Genomic DNA, 23,197 nt, shown 5'->3' with positions numbered 1-23,197 from the left:
GCAGCCTGTATAAAGGACACGGAAGAAGGAAGCTTGCTGTCTTGGCCTGCTTGCTCTTATTGGCAAGTGCACTCCTTCACTGGCGTTAGAGCCTATTTCTTGGGATTCTAGAATGTACTGAAGATCAGATGGGACATTCAGTCTACTACAACTCTTGGAGTCTTGGACCTTCCATTGGCAGACAACCGTTGTTGAGATAGCTGGACATTGTTGAACTTACCCTGTAAGAAATTCTAATACATCATTGTGTGTGTGTGTGTGTGTGTGTGTGTGTGTGTGTGTGTGTGTGTGTAATCCTATCGGTTCTGTTCCTCTAGAGAACCTTGAATAAGACACACTCACACACAATTAAAAATAAAAATAAATCTTAAAACTACATTGTAAGTTCTACCTAACTTCCATGTATTGTATATTAACATGTTATAATCTACATTGTAGGGTTTAACGATCGTCCTACATCCCTCTTTGTGGGTTTTCATCTTTTTTTGTAACTTAATCCCCCCCCCACCCACACACACACATACGGCACATTCCTGTCAGCAAACACCGGGGAATGCCCATTGGATCTCCCTCCCTCCCTTCCCAGCCCTGGGGATGGAATGACTGCATTAACAAAGCACATGTTCCTTTGGAACCCCGAGACAGAGTGGCCTCCAATTGTTCTACAAATTACATCCCAAGAAGATATTTATGAGAATGAGCGTTTTTTTCCCCGAACTTCAACCACTCCGCACGTCATATTTCTTTATAATCTTCGCCTACTGTGAAGGCGAAGAAGTATTTAAACACTTGCAGTTTTTATCTGAAGTTTATGGCCAGCTCCTGAATATTTACTCCTCATTTGCATCTCCCTTTTATTGCTCGTCCTTTGTATCCATAGATCATTTTTATGGGACTGTGATCTTCTTACAAATGTGTAAGGGATAATTAAATGGAGCCAGTAAACCATTTCTTTCATATGTGTAGACTTACAAAATATATTTATATATTTTCCAATCTTATTGATACTTTTTTTTTTGGTTTTTTTTTTTCGGAGCTGGGGACCGAACCCAGGGCCTTGCGCTTCCTAGGCAAGCGCTCTACCACTGAGCTAAATCCCCAGCCCCATTGATACTTTTTAAGGTAAGGTTTGACTTTTTTTTTTAAGAGTTAAGATTCAGGTCGTGTTCTTGTAGGTACTATTGTTGTTCCCTGCCCATGAATCAAATTTTCCTATACAGTGCCTGGCGACACATGGTTAGAATGCCAGGTCCCATCCATGTGAGGTACCCACAGCAGCACGTGCCCTGCTCCTCCTCCCCCCCCCCACTCTCCAGTCCCCTAGTTTCCTAAGATGATTTTTTAAATAATTTCCTTTTTTTTCTTAGCCTCCTACACAGATATTTCACCTTTATCCATGTTACTAGGAGTTCTTAGGAACGTTTGGGTTTAAGCCTGTCCTTGCCAGAAGCAGAGAGAACTTTCATATCTACTTGGAAGTACTCTAAGTTATCAATTAAAAATGCCCAATGCTACTTAGGGGCTTCGGCTCTTCAGATGAAATTTTGATGTGTTAAGTCAAGCAATACAGTGAAATGCGACGGGAATGGGACCACTTTGCTCACCGAGCTGAGGTCGAAAATGTACTCGTTCTCCTGTCGTGGCAGCCTCCGGGGGTTTTGATGGGGTTGTTGTTGTTGTTGATGATGATGATGATGATGATGATGATGATGATGATGATGATGATGATGACGACGACGACGACGACGACAACAGAATCGCTCCTAGCTCTCCTGGAACTCTCTATGTAGTAGACTAGGCTGGTCAAGAACTCACAGAGATCCTCCTTCCTCTGCCTCCCAAGCGCTGGGATTAAAGGCATGCGCCACCACACCCAGCCTTAGTCTCTAGTTCTCAGGGCACCCGGCAGCCTGCAAGGATAGCTTTCTGCCCAGCGCTCAACACTGGTAAACTTAGTCCTAGATGCTGACTACTACAGTGAGTAGAACCTTTTGTAGCCGGTTGTCACTCACAGAAGATGCAAAACCTTACAAATTTGTGAATCGCCGTATACCAACTTGTCAGTTATTTCCAGGGACTGGGGACGGGGGGCGAGGCTCAAGGTTAAAACCCAGGTTTACCCTTTTAGTTCCCAGTACCCACATCAGGATCTCACAACCGCCTGGACCTCCAGCTCCAGTGCATCTGGCGCCCTCTTCTGGACTCAAAGGGTATCTACTCTCACCACTGCACAGTAAGAAAATTATTAATATGCTCTCTCTGTCTCTGTCTCTGTCTCTGTCTCTCTGTCTCTCTCTGTCTCTGTCTCTGTCTCTGTCTCTGTCTCTCTGTCTCTCTCTGTCTCTGTCTCTGTCTCTCTCTCTCTCTCTCTCTCTCTCTCTCTCTCTCTCTCTGGGTGTGTGTGTGTGTGGTGGTGGTGGTGGTGGTCTTCAAGACAAGGTTTCTCTGTGTAGCTCTGACTGTCCTGGTTTTGTAGACCAGGCTGGCTTCCAACTCAGAGATCCGCTTGCTTTTTCTTCCGAGTGCTAGGATTAAAGGCATGCGCCACCACGTCCTGTCTAGGGTCCTATATCACCAACAGTATTGCCTAGGATCTGGAAAGATGGCCCAGTGGTTATAAATATTTTTTTTTTATGATTGCGGAGGTCCAGGGTTCTATTCCAGGATTCAGTCAAGGCGGCTCACAACTGCTTGTAACTCCGACTGCAGGGGATCTTCTGGGAACTTCTGGGCTCCACGGGCATCTAAATTCACGTGCACAAAACCACACACATATGCACAAACCTTTTAAAAAGGTTTTTAACGGACCACGCAATGTTATCCATGGTCATCTCTGGGAAAGGAAGTGATTCATGGCCTCATTTGCTCATATGCCCCTTGACTTGTGTATTTGATTTTCTCTGTGGTTTCCGGGTCTTATATTCGATGCTCAGTTTTGTGTGAAGGTGTCATGTACTTTTGAAAGAGGAAACTTGAGGTAGTATTAATCGTCGATAATAATGCATGGCTTTACTTTCTATAAACACTTCACCTCCTTGCCTCGTTCTCGCGTGGTATAGACACGACTCTTCAAGTGCCTTTGCCTCTGAGGCAACAGCAGCCGTAGGTGGCTCAAGCTCTCCCGCTAGACAGGAGCTCTGTCGCCCCCTGGGAGGGGCGCGGGCGCCGTGGGAACGGAGTCTGGAATGTGATGGAGGCCAAGGGGGTCGCGGGAACAGTCCCTAGCATCTCTCCTGCGCATGTGCAGTTCTTCTTCATTGTTCGCTCCCGCGTCCCGCTGAGCGTGGAGGAAACCCTCAGATCCTCAGGGTCTACGCGCCGCTCAGAGACCCGGTCCCCAGGACAGGCGCGCCTACGGGTGAGAGCCAATTTGGAGGGTTGCATTGCCAGGCTCGGGGCGGCTTACGTGTCAACACCTGCGCGGGTCCTCGGGGAATCCTGACACTGTCCCTAAGTGTGCTTCGCGCTGGCGGCGGTGGGTTCTCCAAGGAGAAGAGACAAGGCTTGGTGGTCGGGGCAAAGTGAGCTAGGGAAGGCATTCTGATGTCAGAGCTGCCTGCTAGGGCTCCGAGGCCCGCAGCAACCGGGCGAGCGACTTCCATAGGATGAGGATAAAGTCCGATGACACCTGTCCCGGGCAGGTAGGCCAAGAGCAGCGAGGGTCCTGTAGCTGAAAAGGCAGTTTTCAGAGTCTTAGTTCAAATTCGAGCACTACTACTGAGTCCCCTTGGCCAGAAAAGGACCTCAAGACTCTGTTTCACTGTCTGTACGTGGATGGGGGTTCTTCCCGGAACCTGCCTCTGGGTTATTCTGGACAGTGCCTGAGACAGACAGGCTTTAGCCGGTGGCATTTGCTCAGGACCCGAAAGGAGCCTGTCTTCCTTCATGCCCTGTTCATTAAGCCCTGTGCACCTTTTGGCTCTGAAAGCCGCTGTTAACTGAGAAGAAAGACTGAGGGGGTGGGGGCGAAGGGCGTGGTCTACAGAAGAGAGGTGGAATGCAAACCCCAAGTCAGAAGATAGATTCAATCTACTTTCCCTCCCTCCCTTCCTCCCCCACCCCCAGCCCTCCCTGCTATAAATTATCCTCCACATGCTCCTCCCCAAGGGCCACAGGACCTGCCTGGAGGGTGGAGGGTTGAGGCTCAATCAAGGCTTCTGAGCCCTTCTGCCTGGGCCACCTGTCTGTGTCCACTGCACTTTACAGACCACTAAGTTAGGCTTCCAGAAGTTTTCAGAGTCTGTAGCAGATCACCAAAGCCCCCAGGACCAACCGACAGCTGGGCACAGGGCTCCTGATGTCTGCAAAGAGGCCTCCAAATTTTGTGTGGTATTACCATTGGTTTGGACATTCACTTGAGGGGGGAGGGGGTGCCCTGTAGTCAGATTCAAAGTTCTCTGGATCACAGCTCCTGTGAGGAAAAAAAGACACACCAGAAGCAGGACTCTCCCCAGGAGAAGCCCATCCTCCCCTTTGTCCTCTCCTTCTTCCCCTTCGTTCTCCCCTCCGTCCTTCCCTCCATCCTCCCCTCCGTCCTTCCCTCCCTCCTTTCCTCCAGTCTTGGTTGCAGTGTACCATAACTGTAAGCAGAGTCCACATCAGCTTATGAAGCCCTTGCAGAGCCCTCTTCCCTAGAATATGACCTCATCTGCCTTCAGCAGTGGCGTAAGCCAGCTTCCAAAGGAAGGAAGTGAGTTAGGCCAGCTAAAGAAGGTGAGCAAAGGCAGCTGCTTGGAAAGAGAGAGTGCCACGGAAGATGACCAGGAGGCGATGTGAGGAGGAAGTGTTGGCAGATGCAGTGGCCCCTCCCCCTGGAAGCTCCTCCCACAGCCTTCTCGTTGTCAAGGACAGCTGGATCTCAGGGCCATACTGCCCACTCCCATTTCTGTGGGAATGCTGTTCTGCTTCATAATGAGCAATCCTTAACTATATGGCTCAAGTTTCAAAACTCATCCCTCCATAAGAATGGCTCTGCTATTCCTCACCTCCATTTCCTCGGGGAGTAACAGTTGTGCCTACGTCATTGATTAAAAGCACTAAATGAGGCCACGCCTGCCAGATTCCAGCGCTAAACAGGCGTAGTCAGTCCCTGGCATCACGAGGAGACTGCTATCATCTACATGCAAGTTACTTGCTAGAGGCCAGATCGTGAGAATCAGTGAGACCCTCTGACCCCCAGGCCCATGTGTCTCAGCTAGTCAAGACTTGAAACCAAGCAAAACTCTTTTGGAGATACTGAAATGAAAGAACTAACTTAAATCCTGTCCTCCTGGCCAGCAGCATAGATTCTTTGAGCTGGGATTTGAGAGATGGCTCAGCGGTTAAGAGCACATGCCGCTCTTGTGGAAGACCTGGGTTTGGTTCCCAGCACACACATCCAAGCAGCTCCCAGTCATAGCTCCAGCTCCAGGGAACCAAATACCTTCTGGGCTCGATGGGCGCTTGCACACATGTTCCCTTACACACACACATACTCAGAAAAAAGGGGGGGATTGTTTTTAACAATTGATAATTTCAGTTAAGGTGTTGAGGAGTTAAAATATATGTAGAAAGGTAAATGAGGAGATATTTGTGACATCTCCATTGTTAAATTGTTTTACACACACGAGGTCTCAATGACACACAACTTTAATCTCAGCAACTTGGGAATAAGAGGTAGACGGATCTCTGAGTTCGAAGCCAGCCTGGTCTGTGTAGAGAGTTCTAGACCAGTCAGGGCGACACAGTGAGACCTTGTCTTAAAGCAAAAGGAAACCTATAAATTGATTTATACCTTTTAGTATAGAAATATATTCAAGACAGAAGTTGAAAATACCATAGTAACACCTGAGTGCTTGGCGCAGTTTGAGGTAGGGAGAGACAGCTGTATTGTCTGTCTACCTCCAACATGTATGTAGTCATACATACATACATGCATGCATACATTCATACATGTATATGCACTTAAGCACATATCCGTACTCTTTCTCCTTTCCATTTTCATATTTATTTACTTACTTACTTACTTATTTTTGTAGTGTTTGTTTGAAGCAGAGGTCTTCTGTGTAGCTCAGGCCGGTCACATTCTCCTGCCTCTGTCTCCTGAGTGCTGGGAACAGCACTGGGCACACCGCTACACTCAGTTCATAAGAGTAAACCCCAGACATCAAAACACGCAAATGGGCCTAAGGCCTGAGGTCATCCTTTGCTCAAACCATTAGCTTAGCCGGCTCTTTCCCAGCTTGACTCTGTGCTGTGCGTGTTTGTTTGCTGTCAAATCCAGAGAGGCCCTGGTCAGTGTGAAAGGCCAGCAAGAGGCCAGGGCTGGCTCCCTGACGTAGAGATGCTTTCTCTGAGCTCCAGGCACTGACAACCCCCCCTGAGCATTCATCTACCTGCCCTTCTGAAGAGTCTGGGTGACATTGTCTCCCACGTGGTCATTTGTAGAAATGGATTTCTAGCAAGGCTCTGAGGGCCTTGGTGGTTCTGCTCCCTTCCCTCTCCTGCAGCCTCTGCAGCTCTCCCGGAACAGAGGGACACGAGCACGACTCAGGTGGACCACCAGCTGGTTTCTTTGCAGTTTTGGTAGCCGTGGTCCCTTGTCAATGTCCCTTGTCATTTGGTCGTGTCCTCACTTCCCTTGCACCATGATTTAACTGTTTCTCTGGCAGTGATGTCACGTGGATGGGAGCAGCTCTCTTGAGCGTCAGTTTTATGGAAACCATCTACACGATCTCCCCTTTCCATTTTAAATCTTCCCATATAGAACGCATAGTCTAATCGCTTGTAGCACACCGTCTAGCTACCGAAACAGTAATAATATGAACTCAACATGCGTTTTCTGGTAATTCTTGCATTCCTATTTAGAGCACAGAATGACAAAATTCTAGCAGTCAATCAGTTGTGATATTATTCTTTTTTTTACTTTATTTATTTATATTTGCCGTGGGAGGAGTGTGTGCACGCCACAGTGTTCCTGTGGACGTCGGCAGAAAACATGTAAGAGTTAGGTCTCTTTTCATCCTGTGGGTCATGGGAATCAAATTCAGGTGGTCAGGCTCGGTGGCAAACTCCCTTACCCACTGAGCCAGCCAGTGACCCCATCTAGAGTATTGTGTACAATTTAGGGTTATGTGTTTTGTTCCAGTGGCTGTTAACATCCCTCCCTGGATTACCTCATATGATTCTGACAGCATTATTGAGCACACATTTATTACACCCTTTTACTGAGAGCTACAGTTAGATCATCTTTTCAGATGAAATAATCCCTTAGCTGTTTGGTTATACAGAGTTCACCCCAAGCACAAGTTCTGAGAGCTAAATTCCACCTTTTCCTGTTCTAACTTGCCCACATGCTAAGACTTTTAAAATCTGAATCTTTGTACCTCAGATGGGGAGCTCTGCCTCTCTTAGGAGGCAAGGGAGTTTGAGGCGCCCTCTGCTGGTCACTGGCGCTGGCGGCGCGGCGGTCCGCTTTCTGCGGATAATTTTGTGCGCTCGCCCCAGATGGCCACGCCCCGCAGCAGCTGCCCTTCAGGGCACCGAAGAGTTCTCCGGCTTGGTACCCACCACAGGTGTCTTGGTGTGAGACTGAAAGCATATTGCCTGCACACCCCTGTCTGTCAGCCTCCATTACCTGGCCATGAGTTTTGTTCTCTTTGACACTGCAGAGTTTGGATCGAGGCTGTGACGCACATCGCACAGCGTGACTGTCTGCCCTCTGAACCCGGGTGTCTGAAATCTCGTGAAGCGCTCAGTCCTATGACTGAGGGAATGACTCAGGAAGTCTGGTTCCAAGCCCTCCGACAACTGAGAAAGGCAGTCTGCAGTATCACAGGGCACTGGGAGAGAACAAGAAGTAGGAGAATCTTGTGACTTAGTAACTACTGCCGTTCCTCTTTCTCACTTGTCCTCTGATGTCATACTTAACCAGGCCATCAAGCCTGCCCACTTGGCTCATGTCTGTCTTCACAAGAGAGAAGCCCGGGCCCCTTCCTGGGGAGTCTCCAGTTCCCTCTGCGCTTGCTTTCCTCATCCCGGCCACTCAGGCATCCGACCCAAGCCTCCCTTCCAGCCACTGTCTGCACTGTCTGAGCCTGTCTCCTAATTCCGAGCTTCTGTCTGCGTCCATCTGCGTCCAGCCACTAAGAGGCCTGTTCATTGGGCTTTCTGTTCTCATGCTTTCCCCGAGGGAAAAGTGTTTCCTATTTCCCCAAATCAACAACAAAATACTTAGCATTCTGGTGCCCTATTTTTTGGTGTGTGTGTGTGTGTGTGTGTGTGTGTGTGTGTGTGTGTGTGTGTGTGTGCGTGTGTGTGTGTTTTCCCCTCATAGAAAACACCCATCAACTTGGGGATGTACCACTGCCTGCAAATGCAGGTCAGAAGTGTCAGACTCTGTTCTCTCCTTCCAACTGGTTCTGGTCCTCAAGCTTGGAGGCAAGTGCTTTTACCCACTGAGCCATCTCCCCAGACCAACATAATTTTCTTCAATGTCTATTTTCCCCTATTGGTGAGTGAACCCAAGGCCTTGTACACCGACTGTATGCAGTACACTTTGTCCCAGCTCTTATACAGTATGCTGCCTGCATGTGTGCCTGCAGGCCAGAAGGGGGCACCAAATCTCATTACAGGTGGTCGTGAGCCACCATGTGCTCGCTGGGATTTGAACTCAGGACCTCTGGGAGATCATCCAGTGCTCTTAACCGCTGAGCCACCTCTCCAGCCTGTCTCTTCGATTCTTTCACTACAGTCATTTCTGTCTTTGCTGGCTTTCCATCTTGGCACATTTAGTCCACGGTTTCTCATCCACATTGCATTTGTTCTGTGGCCTGTGAGTCCCTTCCCCATCTTTTGGGACCTCGATTCTCTGTCACTCTCATGTCACAGGCCTTTTCTATCTTCTGTCCTGGGGGAGGCCTCTCGACAACTACCCAGGTGGCCGCCTGCATTTGCTCTGCTGTGTGGAACCGAGGCTCCCTCCTCATCTTTCCCATGGGGTGGAGGCCTGGCTGAGGCCTTTTGTGTAAGGCGCTGGGAGACGTTTTAGGATGTTGCCTTCAGACTGTATAGATTGAGACAAGGAGGCAAGCTCGAAGGGACTCCTCCTCTGACAGAGAGTGGGATTTACTTAATGGTCTATCCCCTCCCTCCCCCTCAGAATCACCCAGAAGAAGAAAGTTGAGCCGTGTCAGGGTGCTGTGCACGGTACTCAGCTCCTGACTGGCTCTGAAGAGACTCCAGGAGACAGCTCCCTGCTCATCCTGGAGAATGACCCTGAATATTAACCCTCAGGGGTGAGAATCTGCCCAGAAGTCTGGCAGTCTGTCTGCTGATCACAGCTCTGGTCAACCCCCAGCCTCTGTACTTTCTAAGCTGAGAGGCCTTGCTGGCTTCTGTAAGGAGGCCCGAGGCGCTGCTCAGTCTGTGTCTGTGGTGTGGCAACAGGTGTCCGGGGTTCCCGCCACCCACTCCGTTTCTGCCAGAAACTAACAGAAATATCTGGCGCGCCCACAGCCCCTCCCAGTGCTCCTCTGTGGAGATAAGCCTGGGGCTCCCTTGCCCAGAAGATCAGAAGAGCAAGCCATGTGACGTAAACCCTGGAACGTCCCTCTCTCTCTCGAGCTTGACTGAGCGACACTGCAGACCGAAAGCCCTGCTTCCGGTCCACAAACCCTGCTTCCGGTCCCTTCTTGGGCCTCAGGACCTGGGAGTTGTCTTCACTGGTTATCTGTCTCTGCTTCCCAACCTTTATGTTCTTTGTGGTACAGTTTTGTGTACCGCTGAGATTTGTAGGCATACGTTTTTTTGCAACCTACTTTTAATGAGGGTTCAACAACCCAGCAGAGGTAGTAGAAGAGAAAAGTTATTAGGATGTGGGGGAAGAGGACCTGTCCAGCAGCAGTTCTTTGGGGGTTTGCTTGATCTTCTTTCTCTGCAGTGCAGTCCCAAATCCGACTCAGCAGCTGCTGGCCAGTCCTCTAGGCGGGCAGACACCAGGCACGAACCAGCAGCTGCAGTTCAATCCTGAAGAAACCACCAGGCTTGCTAAGGGGTCTAGGGCGAGGCTGCAGAGGCAGCAGGTGCCGCGGGGACCTCACCAGCAGTTCTTAGGTGAGTTTCTCTCAGTGGTGGAGTTATCTCAAGTCGAGCTCAACAACGCTATGTAAAGGCTTTGCTAAAGACACGCACCAATACCTGTGTGTCTCTAGTGAGGAATAAAAGCGAGGCAGAGCAAACCAAACCGATGCTCCGTGCTCTCCCACTGTCTGTGGGATCGTATTCACACTCCTTCATCAAGAGTTCTTTCACATGTCTGCTCTGTCCAAACATCCTTTCATGTGTGTCTGCTCCAGGAAAACGGTCTTTCATGTGTTTGATTTAGCGAGACAGCCTTTCACCTGTATGCCCCAGCAAGCCATCATTTGACATGACTGACTTTCCAAAGAACTGGAAGTTTCCACTTCAGAGAGAGGTCTGATTTCTAAAAGAGTGGGTTTGTCTCTATCTCTCTCTGGAGTCCAAAGCTTGTCTTATGTCCATCTTTCCCTCCCTCCTTTTCCCTCTTTATCCCTTCCCCACCCCTCTACCCCCCCCCTTTTATTTTTCGGAGCTGGGGACCAAACCCAGGGCCTTGCGCTTGCTAGGCAAGCGCTCTACCACTGAGCCAAATCCCCAACCCCCCCATAATGCATTCTCTGGGTTATGCTGTCCCATCTCTGGACGGTATGTGGCCCCAAGCGGCGTGACCCCTCACTGTCTTCAATGTTCCTCCTCTTCCTTCCTGCTCTACTCCAGGCACAGTCAGTCACAGCGTCCTCATCCTCGATGCCAACACCAATCAGTAAGGCTTGTTACCAGCAGTTAGAGAAATTGGAGAACTTCTCGCCAGAGCCATTTCCAAACCTGGTCACTTGGGAGAGGGGCAACGCTTTGTTAGCTGTGTGTCTGGATGGATCCACTAGATGGCGCTAGCTCTCTGTTTAGCAAGTGTGCAGTCCACAGATGTTACCAGATGTTCCCGGGAGACAACTGCTGTGGCTGAGAAGGGGGAAACCAGTTTTTCTATTTCTTTCTTTCCTTCTTTCTTTCCTTCCTTCTTTCTTTCTTTCTTTCTTTCTTTCTTTCTTTCTCTCTTTCTTTCTTTCTCTCCTTCTTTCTCTCTTTCTTCCTCTCTCTCTCTCTCCCTTCCTGTCTTTCTTTCTTTTCCTTCCTTCTTTTCCTCTCTCCCTCTTTCCTTCCTTCCTTTCTTTTTAAATTCAATGTATATGGGTATTTTGGCTGCAAGAAGGGAGATGCTCCTTGAGAAGTGAACAGGCTAAACCAGAGGCGTCTTGGGAAAAATACTGAAATGCCCATTACCTTTGGGGTTTTTATTTGTCTGTTTGTCTGTTTTGGAAGATAATTTTGTAATTATATTTATGTACAGAAAACTTAGCGTACATTTAACCCAGTTTAGTGGCGAGTTCTTTAGCCTTTGCCTTTTCCAGCTTGGCAATGTGAGCCACAGGCTTAGGACCCAGGACGTTGCCTCCCCAGTGGCGGCGGATCTCGTCATATCTGTCATTATAATTGGTCCTAATAGCTTCCACCAGCTTAGCCAGAGCACCCTTGTCTTCCAAGTTAACCTGTGTGAAGGCAACAGTGGTGCACATCTTCCTGTGGACCAGACACCCCAGCCAGGCCTTTCCCTTGATGATGCAGTAGGGCACCCCCATCTTTCGACACAGGGCAGGCAGGAAAACCACCAGCTCAATGGGCAATCACCATCAGCTGAGCCTTCCTGTTCTCCACCAAGGTGGTGGCTGTATTGACCCCTGCTCGGAGGACAGGTGGTCTCTTAGTTGGGATGTCCACTTTGCTAGCAGCTTTCTTCTCAGCATGGGCCAGGAGCCTTGTTTCTTCTCCTGCTTTGTCTCTGGCCTGTACTTGTGGGCAAGCTTAAGCAGCTGAGTTGCTGTTTGCCTGTCCAGGGCCTACGGGAACTGGTTAATGGCAGGGGGTACCATGAGCTGCTTATAGAGGATGGCTGTTTGTTGCTGCAGCCTGGTGTAGCCAGGCTGTTGGTGAAGTGTATGAGATCTCTTTTGGGCTGGGTATCCTGCCCAATGCCAAAGTTCTTGGGCCTTTCTCAAACAAAGAATTGACCAAAATTTTGGCCTCCTGTTTCTTCACGATGGCAGGGGTGGGGCCACCTTCTTCCCCTTGGCCTTCTTTCCTTTGGGCATCTTGCTTGGCTGGAGGAGAGAGCTGTTTGCTTGTTTGTTTGTCTAAAAATAAAGTTGTTGAACTTTGGGGGATTACTTGAGGGCTGTGTGCATACACTAAAGATTGCCAAGGGATGTTCTGATGGAAGCCACTGGCCTACCCTTTCTCCCTCTGCCCCATCCCCTCACACTTGAGCTGTTCTGGTCTTGCCCAGGCCCCCAGCCTCCTCCTTGCTCGCCACCCTCACTGTGACTCCTCTAACACCAGCTATATTCTCAGCTACTCTCTAAGCCTTTACTCATGCTACAGCTGCAGTTACCCAGAGCTTGCTGTTCATGGACAACCAAACCCTGACACAAAGACCAGAAAGATGGCTCAGAGGGTGAAGTGCCCGCTGTGTATGAGGACCTGAGTTCAGATCTCCAGCACCCATGTTAAAAAGTCAGGTATGCTGACACACACCTGTAATGCCAGCCCCTGGGAGGCAGAGACTGGAAGATGTGTTTGGGTAGAGGGTGCTCTCTTTCCAGTTAGGACTGGGGAGATGGATCCGTGGGTATGAGTGCTTGCCCCACAAACCTGACAGCTCAAGTTTAAATCCTGAAGCCCCAGGCAAATACCAGGCGAGGTGACACAAGCCTCAGCAACCCTGGTGTGCTCCCTATTAGGAGGCAGAGACAAGCGACTTCCCAGAAACTCACAGCCAGCTAGCTGTGGAGCACAGGCTGAAGAGGCCCTGTCTCAAATAAGGTGGAGAGGTAAAAACAGACATCCTCTGTCCTCGCAGTCATTTTGTGATCACCACATGCACGTCTCGGCATGCGTGGTCCACACTGGAATGAGCATATATGCACATAGACTCACACACATAAACATACATACACAATACACACATACATGCACATACACACACATACATACACACCTTCACACAGGAGTGAATATACATTCCCATAAACTCACATACATAAACAGAGAAACATATACACATAATACACACATATATACTTATAATACATGCATATACATATATAAATACATACATATATACCTTCACACAAGCATAAACATACATTCCCATAGACTCACATACATAAACAGATACACATATACACACAATACACACATATATACATATAACACATGCATATACACATATATACATGTATCTATACCTTCACACAAGCATAAACATACATTTCCATAGACTCACATACATAAACATACACACACACTACACATATGCACGGACATACATATACACACATACATGTACACAAATATACACCCCCACCTTATCTTAACAAAATTGATTTTAAAGAAAGTCAGCATTGACCTCTGATAGCCACATGAGCACACACATGTGCACATACATGCACACATACAAACCTGGTGACATGTGACCTAAAGAAAGAAGCCCATCTCCCACAGTCCACTGCTGCCAGTGTTTGCTTGTGTAGGAAATCTCAGGTCTGTAAGATCCTTAAAAACAAGCTGCAGTCTTATTTGCCTAAGTGCCCTCAGCAGACAGATCAGATCTACACAGACGGGGCCGCTTTATGAATTATCTGTGAAATGCGGTTTGCCTAGTGTTTCTGCAGCCATTCCGTTACTCCTCCAGCGTACAGCATACAGAATTGTAACAGGATTGTAACCTTATGCCGTTTTCTAGAATGCCATGGTAACTCATTCCCTCACTGTGTCTCCTGTTACTTTGTTTTTGAGCCTTTCCAACTGAGCCCCACTGGTTTGTTGCAGGGACCAGTGTTGTTCGAAGATGTGTTTGTGGCCTTCACTCAGAAAGAGTGGCAGTTGCTGGATGCTGCCCAGAGGCACCTGTACAGGGAGGTGATGCTGGAGACCTACAGGCACCTACAAGCAGTGGGTAAGCCCCACCCCCACACCGCTCCCGTCAGCTTATGTTTCATACCTTGGAAGCTGAATCAGTGTCAAGAGTAAAGTTTTAAAGTTGGGGACTGGAAAGATGGCTCAGCAGTGAAGAGTGCTTGCTGCTCTCCCAGAGGACTCCGAATCCGGTTCCCAGTACCACATGTGGCAGTTTATAACGGCCTGAAACCCCAGCTCCAGGGGCTCTGATGCCCACTCTGGCCTCCTTGGACACCTGCACTCCTGCAGTCACTCACCGGATGCCTGATCCTCTAGCCGAGGGCTTAACCACTGGCCTCAGCAGTGACACCCCAACCCTGTGAGGATGCAGCCATTGGCTTTGGTGAAAGACACCAGACCCCCATCATTGTGCACCCCTCCCGCAGCCCTGAGCAGTTTAACAAGCCCTGCCATTTTCCCATCACAGGGCACAGTATAACCAAACCTGAGCTGATATGCAAGTTGGAGCACGGAGAAGGTCCTTGGGACCCGCCAGGCCATGGCCTCTCAGGTGAGTCGAGGTCAAGGAGAAAGAAGAGGGCAGACATGAGGTCCTGGGAGGTCAGAGCGAGGTTTGGTTTCTTTGCATGCCTGGCTTGGTTGGTAGAATGCTTGCCTCGCAGACACGGAGCCCTGGCTTTGATCTCTAGCACAGCATCAAAGAGGCAAGATGGCACAGGCCTGAACGCAGTCCCAGCCCCAAAGCAGGAAGGTCAGATGTTCAAGGTCGGCTTGGGATGCCCCTTCTCAAAACAAACAAACAAACAAACAAACAAACAAAGATACTATCTCTGAGAGGCTCTAGAATTTTCAAGGCCAGAAGAAAAATGCCCGTAGCCTGATCAATTCCCCCAGGTACAAATGTTTTCAGCAGGCTGTGTGTGGTGGCTCACGCCTTTGACACCAGCACTTGGGAGGTAGGGGCAGGAAGAGCAGCCTAGGTTGCATAGAGTTCCAGGCCAACTAGGGCTGTGTAGTAAGACCCTGCCTCAAAAGAATAAAAAGAATAAAAATAAAAGTAAATCTTTGCGGGGTTGGGGATTTAGCTCAGTGGTAGAGCACTTGCCTAGCGAGCACAAGGCCCTGGGTTCAGTCCCCAGCTCCGGAAAAAAAAGAAAAAAAAAAAGTAAATCTTTGCTTCTATTTTACTGTCTGTAACTAGTATATGTGTTGCCTCCGGGACTGAATGTTCTGGATGCGGATTGTGCGTTCATTCATAGAGAAGTCCTCTATCTGACAAGTGTCTGTTAAGTGCCTGTCAGGGGCAGTCCCATTCTACCATGGGGGACACAGAGGCTTTGGGGTAGCAAATCTGCACATCTGAGGGCCAGTAGCTGTCAGCACTGCTTGAGTTCAAGGTGAGTGACGGGGTAGGTGCTTCTGGGAGGAAATGGGGGTAGGTGCTTCCGGGAGGAAATGAGCAAGAACGGGAGCGGAGTGTGGAGCGTGGGTGACAGGTGGAGCAAGGCTGCTGGAGACTTCCACCTGAGCCAGGGAACAGCAGGGGCCGAGCCTCTGAGACGGGTGGGTGCTTGGTGAGATAAACAGCAACAGAGGTCAGAAGCAATGGGATAGGGTTAGATGGAAGAAGTGAGTTCCAATACAGAGACGCAAGTAGAAAGTTTGCCCAGGATCATCTCTTCCTCTCTTCATGTAAATTACCCAAAAGCCAATGGGGAAAATAAAAACAAATAAACACCAGCTACATTTGCAGTGGAGGGTGGAGGCAGTAGAAAGCACAAAGAGCTAGTAGTAGTAGTAGTAGTAGTAGTAGTAGTAGTGGTGGTGGTGGTGGTAGTGGTGGTAATAGTAGTAATAGTAGTATTACCAACACTAGCAGTAGTATTAATACTAATAGTAGTGGTAGTGGTGGTAAGGGTAGTAGTATTAATAGTAGTATTAATAGTAATAGTAGTAGTAATAGTAGTGATGGTAATAGTAGTAATAGTAGCAGTAGTAATAGCAGAAGTGGTAATAGTACTACTACTAGTAGTAATAGTAGTAGTCATAGTGGTAGTAGTAGTGGTGGTGGTGGTAATAGTAGTAGTAGTAGTAACAGTAGTGGTAATATTAGTATTATTATTAGTAGTAACAGTAGTGGTAGTAGTAGTAGTAAGAGTAGTGGTGGTGGTGGTGGTGGTGATAGTAGGAGGAGTAGGAGTAGGAGTAGGAGTAGTAGGAGTAGTGCAAAAACTTTCAAAAGCAATAAAGAATGAGGCTTGGAGACCCTGCTTCATAAACAAACAAATCTGAGAGTTGGAAGCTGTTTCTATGAAACCCTCCACTCAAGTGTATAGTAGCAGCTTCACTAATAATCATTGAAACTTGAAAGCAGCCAGCGTGGATAAATAGCGTACAAACAGGCCGTGGAAACACTCAGCTCCCAAATGCAGCCTGTCAAGCCACAGAAGTTAGTTAAGGACTTTAAACTCACGTCTCTAAGGGAAAGACACCAAGCCATCAGGAGGAGGCTGCATGCTGTTGGGTTCCACCTCTGTGTTCACCTAGAAAAAGCAAAGCTAGTAAGAGGGCAAAATGAGACCAGGTGCGGTGGCCCATGGTTTTTGATCCCTGCATTCCTAGAGGCAGAGGCAAGAGGATTTCTGTGAGTTTGAGGCCAGGACAGCTAGGACCACATAGAAAGACCCTGTCTCAAAAAATAAAAAAATAAAACATTGAAAAGTGAGTAAGAAAACCAATGGTTTCAAGGGACTGGGGTGTGAATAGGCAGAGCACACAGGGCTTTATGGCAGTAAAACTATTCGGTGTGTTTGACTGTAATGGTGGACACGTTATTATACACCCGCCCCTTCCCACAGAATATACAACTGCGGGGTCAGACTCAAGGTAAACTAAGGACTTTGGGTGGAATGTTTTCATTTTTGCTTTTTTGTATTTTTTTTTTCCAGACAGGGTAGCCCTGGCTGCCCTGAAACAGACTCTGTAGACCAGGCTGGCCTCAAACTGAAAGACCCACCTGCTTCTGCCTCCCAAGAGCTGGGACTAAAGGGTGTGCACCACCACTGCCCAGCTTGCTTTGGGTGAATTTGACAGCAAAAACAGATCCCACTTTAGGGAAGACATCAACAGTCTGTGTCTTGCTTTCTTTTGCTGTTGCTGGGATTAAAATATTCCAGACAGGAGCAACTCAGGGAAGGAAGGGGTTTGTTCAGCGCACAGTTCAAGGTGCAGTTCATCTTGGCAGGGAAACCAAGGCAGCAGGAGCTTGACGCGCCTGGTCTCAGCAGGTCCACAGTAGTCAGTAACAGGAAATGGCCAGTTCGTCCCAGAGCTTAACTCTGTTCCACACCTTGTACAGACCCAGAATCTGCACCGGTGTCCCCATGACGGCAAGCCTGGCCTTCAGGTCTGAGAGAATGGGTTATTTTCAAAGTTTTCTCGGGTGTCAGTACGCAGAGTGGGACGGAGAAGACCGGAAGCAGGGGTGTGGCTTAGCGATCGTATGCAGGATCAGGTCTGACTCCCTCACATGAGTTCCTGGATGTTCATGGTTTGACTTCACACATGACGGTTTTCCATGTTCGATAGCCTCCTGTGCCTTCCTTTCCCCCCAGGGTTCTTAGAAAAGACCAGAACCTTATCGCATGGGCAGTGCCTTCTGTCTTTGCCTCATTTTTAAATACCCTCCTTCCGTGGATGAGTCCCTGTCTGGCATTCCTTGTTGCCGGTTATGTTTTATTTCAAGGCCTCCAGCCATTTGGTGTTCATGTTTATTAGAAACCAAAGCAGGGGCACTTCTCTCCTCAATCTCTCCCCCTTGCTACTCTGGTAACAAGGTTACTCTTTGTCTTCACATTTCCAACGGAAAGACTAGATGAGACATTGCCTAGCATGGCTGCTTTCTCAGGGGAGTGTGTCGGAACCCCAGAACCAAGTCAGCAGAGGACATCTGTGTATAACCCCTTCCCTTTAAAACACTGCTTAGATGTGTAACACACTTCCCTTCTCACGTTTCCAGAAGCCCAGAGGGTCGATACCATGACAACAAATGGAGAAAACGGAGGCAGATATTTGAGTCGAGTGTTTGTCAGCAGTGAAACACTGACGAAGAGAAGAAGCCAGGCTCTAAGAGAAATAGTTCATCTGGCCACAAGCTCAGAGGCCTCGAGAGAAATACATCAGAAGTGTCACTCGATGGACGCAAACTTGGAAAATATCACAGGATTAGCTACTGGTAACAGAAACTCCGCATCAAAAAAGTTGGGTGGCTTAGGTGGGTCTGGGTCCCTTGATACTGAGTATGAAAAAGCTCACATAGGATGCAAAATCTGTGAACATGATCAAAAGAAGAAACCTCACAGTCCTATGAAGGGCCCTGCTCAACAGCAGAAGACATTGCATTTGGAACGACTTCTTGAATATAAAGATTGTGGGAAGGCCACACACAGAAAGGCAGCCTCCGTTATACACCAGACGGTTCACTCTGGACAGGATCCCTCTCAGGACAGCAAATACATGCAAGCCACTGCCCACAAGATAAGGTTCCAGTCTTTTCTAAGAACCCTGAGGGAAAGGAAGGCTCAAGAGGCCAGCAAACATGGAAAACCGTCATGTGTGAAGTCAAATCATGAACATCCAGGAACTCATGTGAGGGAGAAACTCTGTGAGTGTGATGTTCTTGTGAACCCCTTTAATGAGAAATCGGATCTTAGCAGAGGTCAGAGAAGGCAGCCAGGAGGAGAACGTGGTGAACATAGTGTCAGTGAGAACACTATAAGAAGCTCACCTCACCTCCAAAATGAGAAACTTCATGTAAGAGAGATCTGTGGCCATGGGAACTGTGGGGATACCCTTCGTGGGAAGCCGTGCCTTACTCAGAACCAGAGAACTTGCACAGCAGAAAAACCCAGGTGTGCGGACAACCGAAGAGCCTTAAAGACGTCGAGTCTGAGCCTACATCAGAGAATCAGCACAAGAGAGAAAAACCCCAAAGGGGTTGAGTGCGAGAAGTCATCGGGCCTCTCTCTCAAGGAATCAAGAAGCACTCAACATGGGAGATGGTCCTTGGAGGAGAAACCAGAGTGTGAGGGAAATGAGAAGCTGGACCATAATAAAAATCAGAGCATTTGGAAAGAACAGAAAGCCCAGGAGTGCAGCAAGTGTGAGGAAAGTTGCTCTAGGACCGCAGGCCCTCCTCAGCACCAGAGCTCAAACACGGGGAGGAAACCCTACGCATGCAATGAATGTGACCGGTCCTTCATGGTGAAGTCGAACCTCACGGAACACCAGAGAACTCACACAGGAGAGAAACCCTACGAATGTAAAGAGTGTGGAAAGTCATTTTGCCAAAAGTACGCCCTCACGGTCCACCAGAGAACTCACACGGGAGAGAAACCATATAAATGCAGTGAATGTGGGAAAACCTTCTGTGTGAAATCCAACCTTACACAGCACCAAAGGACTCACACGGGAGAGAAGCCGTACAAATGCAGCGCGTGCTGGAGATCGTTCTGTGTCAAGTCCAACCTCGTCGTGCACCAGAGAACTCACACAGGAGAGAAACCCTACGAATGTCTCGAGTGCGGGAAGACCTTCTATGAGAAGTCCGCCCTCACAAAACACCGGCGGATTCACACGGGGGAAAAACCTTACGAATGTGAAGAATGCAAAAAGAGTTTCAGCCAGAGGTCGGCCCTTACCAAGCATCAAAGGAAAACACACAGGAAGAAGACACCCACCAGTAGCCTTCACGGGCAGAAATCCGAATCAACCAGAGAAGCTCACTGAGCAGCGACAAAATGCGAGCGCAAGATGCTGCCATGGCAACACGTGTCGGACAGAACTCCACTAACCGGTTATAAGTGATGGATACTAGAGAATTAATGTAGGACTGAAAACATAAAAAATACTTCCAGGGGGCTGGAGAGATGGCTCAGTGGTTAAGAGCACCGACTGCTCTTCCAGAGGTCCTGAGTTCAAATCCCAGCAACCACATGGTGGCTCACAGCCATCTGGAATGAGATCTGATGCCCTCTTCTGGTGTGTCTGAAGACAGCTACAGTGTACTTAAATATAATAAATAAATAAACTTAAAAAAAATACTTCCAACATGTGAATACTTTCAACAGGTCTCCAACGCTGTGGAAGGAGAAAGATATGATTTCCGTGGATGCGGAGAAAAATGTCCTTGTGGAAATATTGTCTAACTAGAAGTTATATTTCAGACGTGATACAGAACTCATTACAGGCGAGATAACAGAACACCATCTGCTCTTCAGGCGAGACGAAGCAAGGCTCCATCATAACCATGATAAGGGAGGGTTTACTGATTCAGTCGGAACAAACAAGACATCTATCGCCGACCCAGCCTCATTCTCATCGTGTTCCCTCCATTTCCTTCCTAGTTTATTCTTTTCGACAATAAAAAGGACACTGACAGAGATAAAGGAACAAGAGTGGAAAAGACCAAAAGCAAAGTACAGGAATCTAAGCCCTGGATGTGAAAAGATGCCAGGAATGGCTTAAAACAACAGCTCAATGGGGTTGGGGATTTAGCTAAGTGGTAGAGCACTTGCCTAGGAAGCGCAAGGCCCTGGGTTCGGTCCCCAACTCCGGGGGGAAAAAAAAAGAACAAAAAACAACAGCTCAAACAAGAATCTATGTGATGGGGGCTGGGGATTTAGCTCAGTGGTAGAGCACTTGCCTAGCAAACGCAAGGCCCTGGGTTCGGTCCCCAGCTCCGAAAAAAAGAAAAAGAAAAAAAAATCTATGTGATGTGCATATGTGCGCATGTGTGCACATGTGCTATAGTGACGAGTTAAAAACTATGGCCAGGGGTCAGTGGAAGCTCTTGTTTCACAAGCCTCATGACCTCAGATTGACCGGAACCCATGTTAAGGTGGAATGAGAACACTCACTCCACACATTTGTTCTCTGAGCCCAAACATGCAACATGTGCGTGTGCATGCGCACACACACACACATACACACACACTAATAATAATAAGTAAAATTAAAAATTTAAACAAAAACCCTAGATCTAACAACACCAGGTCATTTGTAAGAAGAAGAAGAAAAAGAGAAGGAAAAGAAGAAATTTAAAGTCAGTTGAAAGGGGGGTTTGAAAGTTAGAAGATAGCCAAGGTATATATTTTTAAATTGACCCAATAAAGTGTGACTTTGTAATGGTGAGTTGTGTGATTATATTACTAAATTCAACTTCTGTGGAGCTTTGGATGGGGGAAATGTAGGCTTTTCGATATCCTAATATGACCTAACTTATCTTAGCCATGTGGTGCTGCTGTAACAGGACACCCGAGGCGGGCTAGTTTACATTGAAGACAAATTTATTTCTCACAATTTGGAAGGCTAAGTCCGAGACGAAGGGGTGAGAATCTGGTGGGGGTCGTCCGTTTCATCTCCTAGCAGAGGACAAGAGAAGGAGGAGTGAAAGGGAGGGGAGCAAAGGATTGAAGCAAAGCCCAGAACTTTGGCACTGGGGTTAATCTTGCCCTTAGTCCCAGAACACTCCCATGTTGCATTCAGATTAACATTCCAACACAAGGGTTGGGGGGACCTGGTCAAATCGTAGCCTTGTAGACCGATGGCACATTTACCTACAGCATCCTATGCACCAGCCAACTGTATACATTCCCACCAGCGAAACTGACAGTGTTAGAAAGCAGTCCAGCTCCCTTTTATTTTCCACATTCCCTTTAAATACTGCTGTGTTCACGCTCCTCCTGGGCCCTGGATGAAACCTTGGGGGCCATTGTGCTCAGGCAATAAATAACCAGCAATAAATGGCTTGGTGGGCAAGTGATTGCAGGTGAGGAAGTGTCAGCTAAACTGTTGGTGAGTCCTGACTGGGGGAGTGGACGATGGCTTCTTCGCTCTTTGGTACCCATCTTTGAGTCCTTCTCCTTGAGATTCTCTGTTTCCCAGCAGCACAACCATTCGAGGCACTAATAGAGTTGCGGCAGGCTCAGCGCGGGCTGTCGGGGCTCCCGACGGACATGCCGTTGGTCCCACAAAGGAAGGTGGGCTCCTCCAGAAAAATCGACCCTTCTGAGATCTGCTTGTGAGGCCTCCTGGGTCCTCACATCTAGTTTAACCTTCTCTAGGTGTCTCGCCCTCCTGAGAGGTTACCAGGAGAATTCTGCTTCCGCACCACACCACACCCCATCCCAGTTTTTCTCCATCTCTGGGGAACGGTCTCTACAGCAAGCCAGCGCAGATGGGGCTTGACCCAAGTCATCCTCATCCCTGTCTCCAGCGTCTAGATTAGGGTCATTGAATGGTACAGTTTCCTAAATGTCTCCAACTTCTTCCTTGAAGCCACCCCTGCCTGCTTCTGGTCTTCCTTTCTGCCTCAGAGCTTAAGAAGGTGGCTTCCCTCTAAAGTCCATTAAAACAGACTAGGGAGTGTCCTGGGATCTGGGGCTGAAAGAAAACGGATTCTCCATCCCCAGGTTACCACCGACCTTGATGTGGCTCTGAATGTCGTAAGGCCTCAGTGAAGCTCAGACCGAAACCTAACTCCTAACTCCCATGGCTGGCGAGGGGAAAGCAGGATCTAAATGAAGAAGCTAAACTTGACTTCCTGGAGGATGTTCCCGTAATGAACAGCAGAGGGCGCTGGTCACAAACGTAAAGGCTACAATCTCCCTGGACTGAAAGCTCTCTGGTCACGCCAGTCCGTTCAGCATCCCCTCCCCCGCTTTTCATTAATCTATTATACAACAGCGCGCAATGCTGAGGAGACCATTCCAGAGACTTACTTCTGTCACTACATGGGTAATTAAATTGTGTAGATTTACATTTTAATTACATACTGCTTTGTTTCTGCTTCCTTTTTTTTTTTGCCGAGGAATAATACATGTATCCCCAGGAGTCAGTAACATCCGCAATAGGGCGAAACCTGGTACTTCTGTTCCGCCCCCTGCAAAATCTCACCTATCGTATCTGTTTGTGCACCTCCAGAAGACTACGATGGATGGATGGATGGATGGATGGATAGATAGATAGATAGATAAAATTCGAATACACCACAGGCAAATAAACGTACAGCATATTTGTGATTCTGTAATTCCACAGAAAAGGGGTCAATTAAGAGGAAAGTACCTTAGAAGGCTTACTTGAGGAGCCATCATTCTAAAAACAA

General features: G+C 48.2%; 2 protein-coding genes across 4 annotated transcripts in view; both read left to right on the top strand.

The window, feature by feature from the left end:
- The window catches only part of Elmo2 (engulfment and cell motility 2), a 273,759-nt gene that overhangs the window by 191,648 nt on the left and 58,914 nt on the right, over nucleotides 1–23,197 (top strand). The window lies entirely within an intron of this gene.
- On the top strand, nucleotides 2,428–21,225 carry Zfp663 (zinc finger protein 663). 3 transcript variants are annotated; one of them, XM_063282965.1, is made up of 5 exons: nucleotides 2,428–3,358; nucleotides 12,496–12,632; nucleotides 13,945–14,071; nucleotides 14,501–14,584; nucleotides 18,053–21,142. In XM_063282965.1, the coding sequence occupies exons 2-5, from the start codon at nucleotides 12,618–12,620 to the stop codon at nucleotides 19,819–19,821; spliced, it is 1,995 nt and encodes a 664-aa protein (XP_063139035.1). In that variant the 5' UTR covers nucleotides 2,428–3,358; nucleotides 12,496–12,617; the 3' UTR covers nucleotides 19,822–21,142. The 3 variants fall into 3 exon arrangements, with proteins under 3 accessions (XP_063139035.1, NP_001395767.1, XP_063139034.1); NM_001408838.1 differs by having other exon boundaries at nucleotides 3,257–3,358; nucleotides 12,466–12,632; nucleotides 18,053–21,225; XM_063282964.1 differs by lacking the exon at nucleotides 2,428–3,358 and having other exon boundaries at nucleotides 10,715–12,632.

The sequence above is a fragment of the Rattus norvegicus genome, chromosome 3, assembly GCF_036323735.1.
Source record: "Rattus norvegicus strain BN/NHsdMcwi chromosome 3, GRCr8, whole genome shotgun sequence".
NCBI classification, from domain to species: domain Eukaryota; kingdom Metazoa; phylum Chordata; class Mammalia; order Rodentia; family Muridae; genus Rattus; species Rattus norvegicus.
This window is presented reverse-complemented; position numbering and strand designations above follow the sequence as displayed.